Source organism: Anabrus simplex, chromosome 1 (assembly GCF_040414725.1).
Source record: "Anabrus simplex isolate iqAnaSimp1 chromosome 1, ASM4041472v1, whole genome shotgun sequence".
Taxonomy (NCBI): domain Eukaryota; kingdom Metazoa; phylum Arthropoda; class Insecta; order Orthoptera; family Tettigoniidae; genus Anabrus; species Anabrus simplex.
Genome location: NC_090265.1, coordinates 34166644 through 34183262, shown reverse-complemented (window position 1 = coordinate 34183262; position 16619 = coordinate 34166644). Strand labels below are relative to the sequence as shown.

General features: G+C 41.8%; 1 protein-coding gene across 1 annotated transcript in view; it reads left to right on the top strand.

The window, feature by feature from the left end:
• chp (chaoptin) overlaps positions 1 to 16619 on the top strand; it is a 152789-nt gene that overhangs the window by 53163 nt on the left and 83007 nt on the right. The window contains exons 5-6 of the mRNA XM_067155991.2: positions 2042 to 2355; positions 15700 to 15919. Of these exons, the coding sequence (XP_067012092.2) occupies positions 2042 to 2355; positions 15700 to 15919 (534 nt within the window). The remainder of the gene's footprint in view (positions 1 to 2041; positions 2356 to 15699; positions 15920 to 16619) is intronic.

Sequence of the window (16619 nt, the reverse complement as noted above, 5' to 3'; positions counted from 1 at the left end):
CCCGAATACCATACACGCTGAGCAAGATAGGTTAAGCACGCGCTGAATGTAAATATTAGAGTTGGCAACTAGGTTTCGAGATCGCACTCTGCCCATATAAGTTGATATGAATGGCAGCTTGGAATTGGCTGGTTGTCTATGTTTCAGCGCTTAACCGCCAGACAGAGCCCAAATCGGCCAAAACGTCAATTTAGAAGTAAAGCAGTGCGAAATATCTATATCAGGGCCTCTCAGGGTGCATGCGCTTGGTGCATGCTCTGTGCACGTGCAAAAGACGACTTCGCTTGGTTGACCAGAGTGCAGACCTTCCACTCTTCGATTTGGAGCAATAGCGCTTACTCTCTCTTTCCTCACGCCTGTCTTGCTCGCTCCCCCTGTCTCCCTGTTCCACACTTGCTCCGTAGGGCTCCAAATCCGAGCTGAGTTGCACCGAGTAGAGCCGAGCTTAGCCGAGTAGCCCAGAGACGAAGCCGAGCGCGACCGATGCACAGTGCACGGAGTTCTTGCGCCTCGATTTGCACGCGTGAGATTTTGGGCGTTCGAGAGGCCCTGATCTATATATTAAAAGAGTTTACTAAAAACAGCTTTAGCAAATTCGTCCGTCCGTTCTACTGGACCGATTTCCTTCATTTTTGTTTCAATATCTCCGGAATTACCTGTCGAGGAATCATAAGATATTGATAGGTCTCTAAGTTCAGCCAACTTTGAGTAACCATCAAATGTAATCATTAAATGATTACTCCAATAATTGCAGGCGAAGGCTTACCCTAACCCGCAATACATTCTGTACTTAGCACGTTGCTAAGCGACTAACACTTTCATTAATATTCTGATATATGATTTTCATCGTTAGTAATGTCATTGCATGCAGCCATGTTTGATTACTACCTTTCAAGCCAGAGAGTATACACTTCTTCTAATCACGGAAGAATATTATTCACTGCTAGATACTCTTTGATTCCCTAACTTTTCGCACCTTCCAAATATATTCAACAGATGGCAGAGCGTTCCTAATAACTTGCATGCTGCCAAGAGAAAAAAGTCTACGTACAAACAGACCCCATCATGACATACGGGTTGGACGTATCTGGAAACACCTGTCGAAGGATAAGTTAACTACATTGGAAAGAGTGAAGGCCATGTATCTCATAAAAGTTCTCTGCCAGGCAAAAAACTCTTCTTCGAGACTAACCTGTGAGCTCACACGACAACCGTTCTTTTTTATTTTTCTTACATGTCGCTTTACGCCGCACTGACACAGATAGGTCTTATGGCGACGATGGGATAGGAAAGGGCTAAGAATGGGAAGAAAGCGGCCGTGGCCTTAATTAAGGTACAGTACAGCCCCAGCATTTGCCTAGTGTGAAAATAGGAAACCACGGAAAACCATCCTCAGGGCTGCCGACAGTGGGGGTTCGAACCCACTATCTCCCGGATGCAAGCTCACAGCTGCACACCCCTATCCGCACGGCCAACTCGTCCGGTCAAAATGATAGCATTAATACGAGTGGAGTTCGTCAGCTCTGAATAAATGGCCAAGAGCTCAGAAGCTCTCGATGAACTATAAAAATTGTACTTTTTATGTTGTCAAAATAAGGACATGACATTATGATTTTCTTACAAAATATCTAGTTTATAAATTTCACTATAACAACATAACATGTAATTTTGCATTACGATGTTGCTGGTTTTATTTCAACGATTTTGATAACATTGAGGAGTTCTATTTTTGTTTCTGAGTTTGTGAATGTTTTATCATTGCAGGTGTTAGTGTGTGTTTAATTAGTTTTGTATGAGGAGTGTGCATATGTGTTGGGGTTGTCTGCGTGTTTGTTCAGTATGGAAAACTCAGTGGAGAGCCTCTTGAAAACCGCATATGTTTCTAAATACTTTTCTTTTTTGGAGGTTTGATGAGTTACAGCACACAACTGATTTTCTGCACCAGCCGCCAGTGAACACAAATAGTTTCGGTGTTAGTACCTCTGAGCCGGATGCTCTCCTTTCTTCTGCCATTGCTTACTCAGACACTGCTTGTCGACAGGTCGATGCCTTCCGGGATGCCAGGATACGCGAGCTGTCTCTGCGCGACTGCGGTCTCAGTGAGCTCTCTCCAGGAGCCTTCAACGGCTTGGAGGGCTCTCTCCAGTGGCTGGATCTGTCTGCCAACAACCTCACGGAAATGCCCCACCATCTCTTCCAACAGTTTGACTCACTCAGGACCGTGTACCTACACGACAACGTCATAGCCCAGAGCTTGAAGCCCATGGACAACATGAACGGCTTCCAGCGATCACTGTTCCGCCTGGATCTGAGTGGCAAGGACATGAGCATCGTCAACATCCAGGACCTCAGAAGGTGAGTGATAAACCTCGTTGTTCGCTTCTACATATACAGGGTCAGTAGCGGCGATTAGGGGGGGGGGGCAGGGGTCCAATCGCCTCCCACCCCCACTATGTGGAGTAATGTGCCTGTGTAGTTCTATCTAGTGTCTGTTTGTTAATGTGTAATCAAATATTAAATGACATTGTAATTGTATAATCATGCCAAACTTCTATTTAATTTTAATGCATGTGTAGGCCTAGTTATATATTGTCCCTTTAGTGAAAGTTGTATTGTGTAGTACCTTTACGTCTCTATCGACATTCGCCCAGAGAGCATTAAAAAGTTACCATTTTGTACCTATATTTTTTCCGATTTTTATGTGCCCCCCCCCCCCCTCCGATTGCCATTAAACCCGAGTACTTCGTGCTGTGCCCTCCCACTTCTAACTCCCAATCGGCACTACTGTACAGGGTCTCTCTTATAACCCAGACCGTCCAGCGGCGTTTCTACACTCCGAGACCTAAGCAGCTGTACGGAAGGTGCACGCATAGTTCTTCACAATCACTACTGATATGCATTTAGGGCAGTCGCCCAGGTGGAAGATTCCCTATCTGTTGTTTTCCTAGCCTGTTCTTAAATGATCGCAAAGAAACTGGAAATTAATTGAACATTTCCCTTGGTAAGTTATTCCAATCCCTAACCCCCCTTCCTATAAACGAATATTTGCCCCAATTTGTCCTCTTGAATTCCAACTTTATCTTCATATTGTGATCTTTCCTACTTTTAAGACACCATTCAAACTTATTCGTCTACTGATGTCCTCCCATGCCATATCTCCACTGACAACTCGGAACATACCACTTAATCGAGCAGCTCGTCTCCTTTCTCCCAAGTCTTCCCAGCCCAAACTTTGTAAAATTTTTGTAACGCTCCTCTTTTGTCGGAAATCACCCAGAACAAATCCACCTGCTTTTCTTTGGATTTTTTCCAGTTCTTGAATCAAGTAATCCTGGTGGGGGTCCCATACACTGGAAATATACTCTAGTTGGGGTCTCACCAGAGACAAATATGCTCTCTCCTTTACATCCTTACTACAACCCCTAAATACCCTCACAACCATGTGCAGAGATCTGTACCCTTTATTAACAATCATATTTATGCGATTACCCCAATGAAGGTCTTTTCTTATATTAACACCTAGGTACTTACAATGATCCCCAAAAGGAACTTTCACCCCATCAACACAATAATTAAAACTGAGAGGACTTTTCCTATTTGTGAAACTCACAACCTGACTTTTAACCCCGTTTATCATCATACCATTGTCCACAGTCCATCTCACAACACTATCGAGGTCACCCTGCAGCCGCTCACAATCTTGTAACTTATTTATTACTCTGTACAAAATAACATCATCTGCAAACAGCCTTATCTCTGATTCGACTTCTTTACACATATCATTGTTATATATAAGAAAACATAAAGGTCCAATAATACTGTCTTGAGGAATTCCCCTCTTAATTATTACAGGGACAGATAAAGCTTCGCCTACTCTAATTCTCTGAGTTCTATTTTCTAGAAATATAGCCACCCATTCAGTCAATCTTTTTTCTAGTCCAGTAGCACTCATTTTTGCCCCTAGTACTCCATGATCTACCCCATCAAATGCCTTAGATAGATCAATCGCAATACAGTCCATTTGGCCTCCTGAATCCAGGATATCTGCTATATCTTGCTGAAATCCTATAAGATGAGCTTCAGTGGAATAACGTTTCCTAAACCCAAACTGCCTTTTGACAAACCAGTTATTAATTTCGCATGTCTAATATAATCAGAAAGAATGCTTTCCCAAAGCTTGCATACAATGCATGTCAAACTGACTGGCCTGTAATTTTCAGCTTTATGTCTATCACCCTCTCCTTTATACACAGGGGCTACTATAGCAACTCTCCATTCATCAGGTATAGTTCCTTCAACCAAACAATAATCAAAAATGTATTTCAGATATGGTACTATATCCAAACCCATTGCCTTTAGTATATCCCCAGAAATCTTATAAATTCCAGCTGCTTTTCTAGTTTTCAACGTTTGTATCTTACTGTAAATGCCATTGTTATCATAGGTAAATGTTAATACTTCTTTAGTATTTCTCACCTCCCCTATCTGGACATTATCCTTGTAACCAGCAATCTTTACATACTGCTGACTGAATACTTCTGCCTTTTGAAGATCCTCACATACACACTCCCCTTGTTCATTAACGATTCCTGGAATGTCCTTCTTTGAACCTGTTTCTGCCTTAAAGTACCTATGCATACTCTTCCATTTTTCACTAAAATTTGTATGACCACCAATTATGCTTGCCATCATGTTATCCTTAGCTGACTTCTTTGCTAGATTCAATTTCCTAAAAGGTTCCTTCAATTTCTCCTTACTTCCATAACTATTTCTAACTCGATTTCGTTCCAACCAGCACCTCATTCTTAGTCTCTTTACTTCTCTGTTATAATATAGTGGATCTTTACCTTCCGAGGAGCGTGCACTTGTTCGACCTCGCAAGCATCAATAGCCAGTCTGAATCTCAGCTGTGAGACAGTTATCATCGCAACAACGTATTTTCGAATGTATAAATTATTTTAAGTACGAGTCGTCTCGACGGATACGCCATACATTTGTTGAGCAATTTCCTGGTGAATTGCCACCTTCATGAGCACAGATTCAAGTAACTACATAAATTTGAAACTACTGGCTCAGTGCTCAATAAAAAAGATGCGCGCACACGAACAGTTTTAACAGAGGAAAAGCGAGATGACGGTCACCGAGTGAATCACTCACAGCATTAGATCATCAAAGTAGAGGTTTCTGCACGCAGAGCTACAAAGCTGTTACGGGCCCCTTGTTTGAAACCTGCTGATCCAGCCACAAGGGTGAGAGATTGGGATCATTGAATGATCGTTTATTCGACCCCCAGCTTGTGTTCTTTTCGGATGAGGCCTGGTTTCTTCTTAATGGTCGTGTAAACAGTCATAACTCTCGCTATTGGTGTGCAGAAAATCCTAATGGTAGTTATGAATTCCTTCGTTTAGAAGGAAGACACTTCTAGAATCTTTTATAACGTAAAATTTCGTATAAGATAATATTCACACTTACAGCAGGGCGGCCACGGGGGATGTATAGTCCGCGCACCTTTTAGCGATATTTCTTTGTACGGGGGGTGGAGAAAGGAGGGACCTCTCACGGTTCCGATAATACTGCCAACTGAATGAAAATGAAATGTGAATTGAATCGATAATATGATCGATCGATATGTATTTTCTAAACCTTTATTGTCTTAAGCCAACAACTGTGTCATACACACTTTATGTAACATTATATAGCATTTTTCGATCTGAATCTTGTTCTACAGCATGAATTCTATAGTTTGGCTTTGCTGTGTAAACAACAACAGTACTAGTACGTAAAGTGCTCGCCAGATGTCACACAGCCATGCATAAGCTATTTCAAAGGTTGCCAATACGAATCTCGAAGATGCCCGAGGTCGACCTATTCACCACTAGGGTGTCCATGTATCGCTAAAAGGTGCGCGCACGGTAATTTGGGCTGAGACAGCTGCACTCGGTCTGGGTTTGTAAGAGAGAGCCTGTATATATATAAAAATAAGGGTTTTGTCTGTACATTGCTCAGAATTTAAAATTGGTATTTTTATATCGTTCGTGTCCACAGTAACAAGGAAATGCTCTTCTTAATTTTTCGTTATCTTTGTCCTTTATCTGTCTGTCAATCTGTCTGTCTGTCTGTCTTTATATATGTATGTGCAGGCATCACGAGAAAGTAGTTGAATGAAAATCGGTATATATATAGTCGGTGAATGAAGCACTACAGTCTAGACCAGGGACGGCGAACCTGTGACACGCAAACACGACTTCTGTGGAACGTCAGACAAGATACTAACATATTTTAATGTTTTTAACATGTAATAAATTGGTCGGAAATCTAGCAACGTATAGAATTAAATTTCCGATCATTTATGGCTGATACATTTTTACTGTACCAGCTATTATAACAAGATAGATTCATGGATTTCTATTTTTGTTGCCAAGTCCATTTCAATGCTGAACAACGAGAAACTGAACAGAATTGAATGAAAATCGGTATTCAAAGTCAGGAAATAAGGCACTAAACTCTAAGCTATAAATAATTTTACTCATCTGGATGAAATGGTAGTTTAGGGGAAGAGGCCTAAAAATTAATTTTAAAAATTCTGTTTCTATCGAAAAGTAGTTCATAACAAAAGTTATAGAGAATGTAGTTTCCGATCATTTATATCTTATACATTTTTACTGTACCGACTATGATAGTAGAATTCATGAATTTAGGGTTTTGTTCCTTAGTCCATATCAACACCGAGCATTGCTGACGTGAAAATACTGTTCAGTGGTATTGATGGTTTTTGTCATGATTGTCTTAAAGTGTAAAAGCGCGTGGTCATCGGCCCATACCTACAAGAAAAACTGTGAAGATGATTATAAAATCTGAGAAAAAGCGTAAAGAAACGACCGCTTGAAGAATAAGGCAAAAGAGATTCATGAAAGAAGGAAGAACTCCCTTTACATTAGGTGCCTAATATCGAAGAGCCGGAATAAAAATAAATGTGAAGACCTATAAATCTCATAAAACTCATCAACGATAACTTTACATTGACCGTTGTTTGTTGTGATGTGATTTGTCTCTTCTGGTGCCACTCATCCCCGACAGGTGGAGTTACTGCTGCGTCCTGCGTAAAACAGTATGCCTGAATATTGGCAGAAAGTAGGGGGGGGGGGGAAGGAGGGGAGTCAGAACACTTTGCATATGCACCGTCAACTATGGGTACTACGAGATGTAAAGGAGAGGGCATATAAGTCTCTGGTAAGACCCCAACTAGAGTATGGATCCAGTGTATGGGACCCTTACAAGGATTACTTGATTCAAGAACTGGAAAATCCAAAGAAAAGCAGCTCAATTTGTTCTGGGTGATTGCCGATAAAAGAGTAGCGTTACAAAAATATTGCAAAGTTTGGGCTGGGAAGACTTGGGAGAAAGGAGACAGCTGCTCGACTAAGTGGTATGTTCCGAGCTGTCGGTGGAGAGATGGCGTGGAATGACATCAGTAGACGAATAAGTTTGAGTGGTGTCTTTAAAAGTAGGAGAGATCACAATATGAAGATAAAGTTGGAATTCAAGAGGACAAATTGGGTCAAATATTTGTTTATAGGAAGGGGAGTTAGGGATTGGAATAACTTACCAAGGGAGATGTTCAATAAATATCCAATTTCTTTGCATTCATTTAAGAAAATGCTAGGTCAACAACAGATAGGGAATCTGCCACCTGGGCGATTGCCTTAAATGCAGCTCAGTAGTGATTGATTGATTGATTGATTGATTGATTGATTGATTGATTGATTGATTGATTGATTGATTGATTGATTGATTGATTGATTGATTGATTGATTGATTGATTGATTGATTGATTGATTGATTGATTGATCTACTTATTAATATAGTGAGAATGCAGTGTCTGTTCGTACATTCGGTTTTCTACCAAGATTTTGAGAAGGTTGATAGTCACTCTTTCAGAGATGTATAATTCTACCATTTCAAAACAAATTACTATTTATCAAATCACTAACATTCATATTTTTTAAACCTTTTGTAGGACATGTTTCGTCCCTATTTAGGAAGTATTTAGCGATAATGGTGGTTGTTATTACCGTTCTTATAAGCTCCATGCAATCAAGCACCTGAGGAGTCTTTCTGTGGATACGTTGATGAAGATTTTTAAAGTGAAGAACTCACCAATAGTGAGTTACGGACTACAACTAATATGGGACCATCTTACCAAGAGTAATTTAAGAGAATTAGACAATACCAAAGCTGTTTATCTAAAGAAAATTCTAAGTCTATCGAAATTTACTCCCTCAAGATTGATATATGAACTAATAAGAGAAAGGTTTTTCATAAAGGACCTACGAGAGTGGATGCTACTACATTATACATCTGCCACCGTGAGAGTTGGCCGTGCGTTTAGGGGCGCGCAGCGGTGAGCCTGCACCCGGGAGTTAGTGGGTTCGAACCCCACGGTCGGCAGTCCTGAAGATGGCTTTCTGTGGTTTCCCATTTTCACAGCAGGCAGATGCTGGGCTGTGCCTTAATTAAGGCCAGGGCGCTTCCTTCCTACTCCTAGCCCTTCCCTACCCCATTGTCGCCATAAAACCTCCCTGCGTCGGCGCGACACAAATTCTAAAAGAAAAAATCTACACCTGCCTAAGACAGTGTTCTACAGAAGAGAAGGAAATATGGAGCACGTTCTATGGTACGGATGCTATGATGACTCAGGATTGGAAACAGCCAAATTATGAGCTACGACATGTCACGACACGATTTGCCGTGCATGGCTTTCATCACAGAATATGTGACATCATTATCCGTAGGATAGTGTGCGTCGGCTGTGCAAGAATCGTTATGATCGCTATCACCTTCAGGAATGTGAGAAAAGGGATGTTTTTGACAAAATTTTGCAGTGATAAACACAGAGAATTACATATTGTACATCGAATGACATTTTTTGTATCTATTTCATGGCCATTGGCCGCATTACATATAAGCTCCAAAAGCGCGTGTTCTTAGCCTCTTTTTATCAGTGTTATATTGAAGATGACTGCTGAAATGGAAATAAGAACGTGAAGGAACGATCTTGTGAAGAATGGGGGTAAAGGAATAATAAAAGTAAGGGTTGAAAGTAGAGTTCTGCATGACTGAGTATGAAGACTAAAAGTCTGCATTCTCCGTTTACGGTCGGTCGAACGAAGGTAGCCATGTCGTTAAATCCTGCTCCGCTAGTGAGCGTGAACTGTCCGACCGCTTGGCGCTTGACAGTCTGGCGAACGCACCACATTCGGTCCGACTGATCCACATTCGCAGTCACTACGACATTCCTTGCGAGCATGGAGCGGGAGTCCAAAGACAGGGTTAAGCAATATGGGTTTCTAAATTAAGAAAGGATGAGAGCGAAGTGTGGGGATACTTCTTACTGCAGGCTGTCTCATATAAGCCCAGAGCGAACGCTGGGTGTTTGTACTCTGCACTGCGGCAGCTGCAGTATAGGAGGCGAGCGCATAGTTCTTCACCTTGCAAGCAGCCTGCACGTGTTCGACCTGGCAAGCATGAGTCGCCAGTCTGAATCTCAGCTGTTAACATGGTGAGACAGTTATCATTGCAACACCGTACTTCTGGTTTCATCTTAATGGTCGTGTGAACAGTCTTAACTCTCGCTATTGGTGTGCAGAAAATCCTACTGGTGTTCGTGAAGTCCCTCATTTTGATAGGAAGATTGCTGTTAGTGCAAGACGGAAAATTGGGCCTATTTCAAGATGGCATTTAGACTCCGTTCGTCCATCAGTTAACGTAAGAAGAAAAATCGCGTGGGTGGTTTCAACAAGATTCAGCTCCTGCGCATACAGCAGAAGTTTCACTTCTTACCATCTCGGGATGATCGGTGTTGGCCTATTTCCCACTCGTTCTCCAGACCTAACAGTGAGTGATTTTTACTTTTGAGGCAAACTGAAAGAAAAATTGTATCGAAGAAAACCTCACACATTGGAGGAGCTGAAAGAAAACATTACGAATGAAATCGGAAACATGACAGTGGCAGAACTCAGTCGCGTCAGCCAGAATGTGGTTACGAGATTCAATGCCTATATAACCCAGGAGGGACGACAGTTCCAGCATCTTTTATACGGTCATATTTCATATAAGATTGTATACGCACTTAAAGCAGGGCGGCTGAGGCAGTTGTCGTAGCGCAGACCACAAACAACTCCGAATGGTCAATATACAGGATACAAGCCATGTAAATGCTGTGCTTTCTTATTGACGTTTGCATCTACTACCTCACATGTGAAAACAAACTTGTGTAATGTGCGGCCTAATACAGTGCGTCCATCAAATACATTATCACATGACATCAAACAAAACATTACACAGAAACGCGTCAAAATGTGCGCTACAGATCTCCGTCCCTTTACGGTTGTTTTGGGAATAGGTTCCTAGATCTGTGTCAAAACAAGTTAATGTTGGCGCAGATTATGGACGAATAAACGTTGCCGATTATCTTACTGCCTTTCTGATGACGATCCCTCCTGCATAGTGGAGAAGTAACAGTGCAGAATTCCCAAGACTTGCTCTGATAACGAAGAAAATATTGTCTATTCCAGCCTCCAATACGGCAACTGAAAGGAAACTTCAGATCAGCTGTTAACTTAATTAGTGAAAAAAAGAGCTCGTTTAACCAAGATATAGTAAATGATGCTCTCTTGATTCATTCTACACCAACACAATAATGATGGAGGTTTGTGACGATGTGAAACAGAGTACTAGTTAATGTTCCGTGCCTACTAATATGACAAGTTGATCTCAAAGGGTTTATAGTGAGTTTGTAATTGTATTACTTTAATGTATATTTCGTATATTGCGTGGTGTTCAATATTTTATTGTCAGCCAGTCTCCTTTCCTCGCTCCTTTTAAATTTGTTTGACCGGGCGAGTTGGCCGTGCGGTTAGGAGCGCGCACCTCTGAGCTCGCATCCGGGAGATGGTGGGTTCGAACCCCACTGTCGGCAGCCTTGAAAATGGTTTTCCGTGGTTTCCCATTTTCACACAGGCAAATGCTGGGACTGTACGTTAATTAAGGCCACGGCCGCTTCCTTCTAATTCCTAGGCCTTTCCTATCCCATCGTCGCCATAAGACCTATCTGTGTCGGTGCGACGTAAAGCAACTAGCAAAAAAAAAATGTTCGTCGTAACTTTGTTGATACTTACCGTAAGCACATCAGCCACGTTACCTCAGACTACATGCTGCTAGCCAACCTGGTCAACATCGACCGTGAAGTTCGAATGAACGTGAGCAAAGGAACGGCTACATCGGCAACCCACCACACGTTTCTGTGAAGCAGTATTGTATACTACTGGGTCATCCAGTTATTAATGTTTGAACCTGAGCGGTAGCTGGAAGTGACTAAGCAGACAGCTGCGCGGGAAGCAGGGGAGCCTGCGGAACGTAGTTTGTTTCGTGTTTCAGTGAGAACAGCACCTGTGTGCAAAGCGAAGTGAGAATAAATGGAAAATAATAACAGGCCCAATTACTGTATTCCGCATCGAGTGTTTATTTTCGGTTCGTATGTCCGTACAGATTTGTGCTACTCGTTGGCTGAATGGTCAGCGTACTGGCCTTCGGTTCAGAGGGTCCAGTCTTCGATTCCCGGCCGGGTCGGAGATTTTAATCGCTTCTGATTAATTCTTCTGGCTCGGGAACTGGGTGTTTGTGTCCGTCTCAACACTCTCCTCTTCATATTCACACAACACACTACACTACCAACCACCACAGAAACACGCAATAGTGAATACATCCCTCCATATAGGGTTGGCGTCAGGAAGGGTATCTGGCCGTAAAACAGGGCCAAATCCATATGTGCGCCACAGTTCGCACCCGCGATCCCACAGATTCCTGTCGTGCTGTCAGAAATTCCCACGTGTTTGTGTTCCAAGCCGTGGGAGGTTTCATACATTAGTTAATCATGAATGATACGAAGCGAAGAAGGCGACGTACAATGCTAACAAGAAAATCTTGAAGACATTTGACAACGTCTCAAACACTCTCCTAAAACATCTCTTTGCTGTCTTTTTCAGCAAACGAGAATGTCTTACGGTTACGCACAAAGAGCTACGGAGTTAAAGCCCTATGAATGTACGGTGGTGCAAGAAAAACCGGGCGATGCTGTGTTTAAGATTAGATTTAGCGAATGGATTTTGAATAATGCACATAGGCCTAAGGGAGAAATTGATCCCAATCTTATTCTCTTCTGAGACGAGGAACTTCTTCATAACGAAAAATTAGGGGTTAAATGTAAAATAGGCTTTACAGTCAACACTGGACAATCAATGTCAAATGTACTCAGTAAACCTCTTGTAGCAGGAAATCCCATCTTCTTTCTAATATGCTACGCTATGTAGTCAAGGGTTAAGACAGTGTCACCTCATGTGAACACACGCTGAGCTGAATCAGCGTGAAGAGGAGGTTAATGATGTCACTGCACGTGACTTTCACGCTTCGTCTGATAGCAAATTAGAATAGTACATCCACTTCATTGGATTATGATGAGCTTTAAATTGCCTGTGCTCTTTCTGTTGCCATGAATACTGTCAGCTGCAAAAGACAGTGGGTTTATGAAACGAATTTGTGGAGTGAAGGAAAGTGAGAATATCACAATTCAGCAAGCTAACTGGATATCCAAAAGGATGCCAAATGTACTTCAGGTTGAACAAAGAAAAAAAAATAAAGTTACTTGCACAATCTCACCAAGGATGAAATTATTGAGTTAGTATACACAATTTCGAGAAGCTGATAATAATGTCTCGGCTACCGTATGCAAGGATTTTAATTCGGCGCCATCTGGCTGCTTGCTCGACAATTTCGACGTTCCGTTTTACTCTAGGCCTACTAGATGGCAGAATAAACGAAATCTCTCTTGGGCGCCTAAGGCTGAATTTTAATTAATTTTGTCAGATGAACACCAAATGTGTTACCAGAGATCTTTTACATGCCGACATCGTACGACATGGAGTATCAAGTGAATTTTTTCCGCCATTCAAAAATCCGACTACCTCTGCCGGGTTTGAAACCGCTAGATGATTATTATTATTATTATTATTATTATTATTATTATTATTATTATTATTATTATTATTATTATTATTATTAAGGTCCGGCTCCATGGCTAAGTGGTTAGCGTGTTGGCTTTTGGTCACAGGCGTACCGGATTCGATTCCCGGCAGGGTCGGGAATTTTAACCTTCATTGGTTAATTTCGCTGGCACGGGGGCTGGGTTTATGTGTTGTCTTCATCATAATTTCATCCTCATCACGACGCTCAGGTCGCCTACGGGAGTCAAATCGAAAGACCTGCACGTGGCGAGCCGAACATGTCCTCGGACACTCCCGGCACTGAAAGCCTTACGCCATTTCATTTCATTATTATTAACTATCTAATGTACCCGTGCTTCGCTACGGGATTCTCAGGAGGACTGTCGTTGTGGTTTTCCTAACTGAACTCAACACAGGTCATTACTAAAACGTCAGTAGGAATGTAGCCATTAAAAGCAATGTTATCATATAAAATGCGCGATCAAACGGAAAACCGCACTCTTCTGCCATTATTCCGTTAAATATGCACACTGCTCATTCCAATCAGTGCCTAAGAGTAGGGATAGAATAGCTCGAATGCTATCATGAACCAATGTGTTACGTACCAGTAGTATCAGAGAATTTATGAATCAGAGGAAAGGCATGCTAAAGAGGAAAGTTACCTAACTCCCCATCTAATTCCCGCCAATATTCAGGCAGGCTGTTACACTCGGTACGACCGGGCGAGTTGGCCGTGTGGTTAGGGGCGTGCATCCGGGATATAGTGGATTCGAACCCCACTGCCGGCGGCTCTGAATGTGGTATTCCGTGGTTTCCGATTTTCACACCAGGCAAATGTTGGGGCTGTACCTTAATTAAAACCAAGGCCGCTTCCTTCACACTCCTAGCCCTTTCCTATCCCATCGTCGCCATAAGACCTATCTGTGTTGGTGCGACGTAAAGCAAATTTAAAAACATACTCGGTACGCAGCAGTAATCCTATCTATCGGAGGGGAGTGGCAACAGAAGACATAAAGCCCATCACAACAAACAATAGTCAACGTAATGCTATTGTTGATCCATTTTATGAGCTTTCTATATTATAGTCCTTCACATTTAGTTTTCTTTCGACTCTGTGATATTAGGGAGTCTTATAAAGTTATATATAGCGTAGACTGTAGTTCCTTATTCTCCGACTTCACATACTGATTTTCATTAAATTCTGTTAACCAATTTTCTCGTGACTCTGCGCTGATATGGACTTAGCAACAAAAATCCAAATACATGAATATCTCTGTGATCATAGCCGGTACGGTAACAATGTGTGAGATACAAATGATTGGAAATTTAATATCACATACCTTTAGTTATGTAATATTTATAGATACAACCACTAATAACATAAATATTTGAGAATTAAATTTTAGGCCTTCCCCTAAATTACCATTTTATTCAGCGTGAATAAAATTATTTATAGCCTGGATGTTAGCAACTTATTTCCCGACTTCGCATACCAATTTTCATTAAGATAGGACCACTAATAGCATAAATATTTGAGAATTACATTTTAGGCCTTCCCCTGAACTACCATTTTACTCAGCGTGAAAACAATTATTTATAGCCTAGATTGTATCGACTTATTCCCAGACTTTGCCTACCGATTTTCATTACTATACGACCATTAATAACATAAATATCTGAGAATAACTTTTAGGCCTTCCCTAAACTACCATTTCACTCAGCGTGAATACAATTATTTACGGCCTAGATTGTAGCGACTTACTTACTCCCCGACTCTGAATACCGATTCTCATTAAATTCTCTTCAGCCGTTTCCTCGTGATGCGTGTACAGACAGACAGACAGACAGACAGACAGACAGACAGACAGACAGACAGACAGACAGACAGACAGACAGACAGACAGACAGACAGACAGACATTACGGAAAAGTAAAAAGTGCATTTCCTTTTTACTGGTGACACGACTGATACAGAAATACCATCCTTTTTAAATTCTGAGCAATGTACAGACAAAACTCTTATTTTATATATGGATGTAGGTGATTATTTTCACCGCCTGCCTATGAACTGTGAACTTTCCTATTTCGTCCTGTGCCTCGTGTTGCATTTTTACTGGTTTTTATAGTTAATCAAACCTATATTACTGAGATTCTCATTCATCCACACCAATTCAGTTAACATTTCTCCTATAGCGCAAAAATAAACTGCTTCTATTCTCACCTCACGTCGCCAGATATGTGCTAGAGCAGAAAATTGTGTTCCGCGTGAGGAGCACTGTCACCAAATTCGACATCACAGCCGTGACATGAGCTGCAGTGTGATCACTTAACATTTTGTATAGTGTGGAAAAGGTACAGCACAACTTTCTGGACAGGTTCCATTGTGACACGTTAGGCGTAATCTCACGTGAGCTGACAGTAGTGTGGTTCCGCCTTTAATAACGATTATTCGTTGTTCTTTAGGTTCAGACTATGTAAATGATTCTGTTTGTACTCTAATATTATTCTTTGATTCTTCTACTGCTCAGTGATTAACTCTGTACACATGTCTCATGGAAGAGTACCATTATAGCAGTGCAGGAAAGTGTTTATTATAAAGATAGTTCCTGCTTGAGTGTAATCTGAGAATTGCGGTGTCTCAGGTTCCAGAACCTACGAGCAGTTTCTCTGAGCCGTCTGTCCCAGCCACATCTGTCCCCAGAGGATTTCTTGCAGTTCGGTGTAGATCTGGAGGAGCTCCGAGTCACCCAGAGCAATGTCAAGACCCTCAAGAACCACGCCTTCATGCACGCCCGAGGATTGAAGAGGATTGACCTGTCGGAGAACTCCATATCGCAGATCGACCCTGAGGCATTCTCCGAGGTAAGCAGATCACGAGTTCACAGTCATACGAATAAGTCGGTATTGATTTACAGGAGCGACAAATAGATCAAACTATCTTCTTCTTAGGACGACGTCTCCCTATGAAGGTTGATAATGATAACTCTCGAAACAGCGGCTGGAAAGATTTCGATGGAAGTTCGTCCATACCAACGGCGCAGGTCTTTAAGCCAGGAATTCAGTGGCGTCCGGTGTATTCTCAGGTCGGAGGGGGACCACAGTACTTTTTTCCACAACTCTTTCTTTGCTACTGACCAGTACCACCGCACTCATTCAAGTCCTCCGCGCCAAAACAAACTAATTCACTGCTGCTAGCACTCACAAAACGCGGGATGCAAGCCAAACGCCCAATTTGATCCAAAATTCCTGGTCTCAAATGTTACATTTCAGTATGATATTTTATTATTTTTCTTCTTAAAATATAAATAACAGGACAAACAATGTCATGAATTATTATTTAACTTTATTGCATGCGACCCTGCCGACTCGTTGGCTGAACGGTCAGCGTAGTGGCCTTCGGTTCAGAGGGTCCGGGGTTCGACTCCCGGCCGGGTCGCGGATTTTAATCGCTTCTCATTGATCCTTTTGGCTCGGAGACTGGGTGTATGTGTCTGTTTCAATACTTTTCTCATCATATTCAGACAACATACCACACTACCAACCACCACAGAAACACACAGTA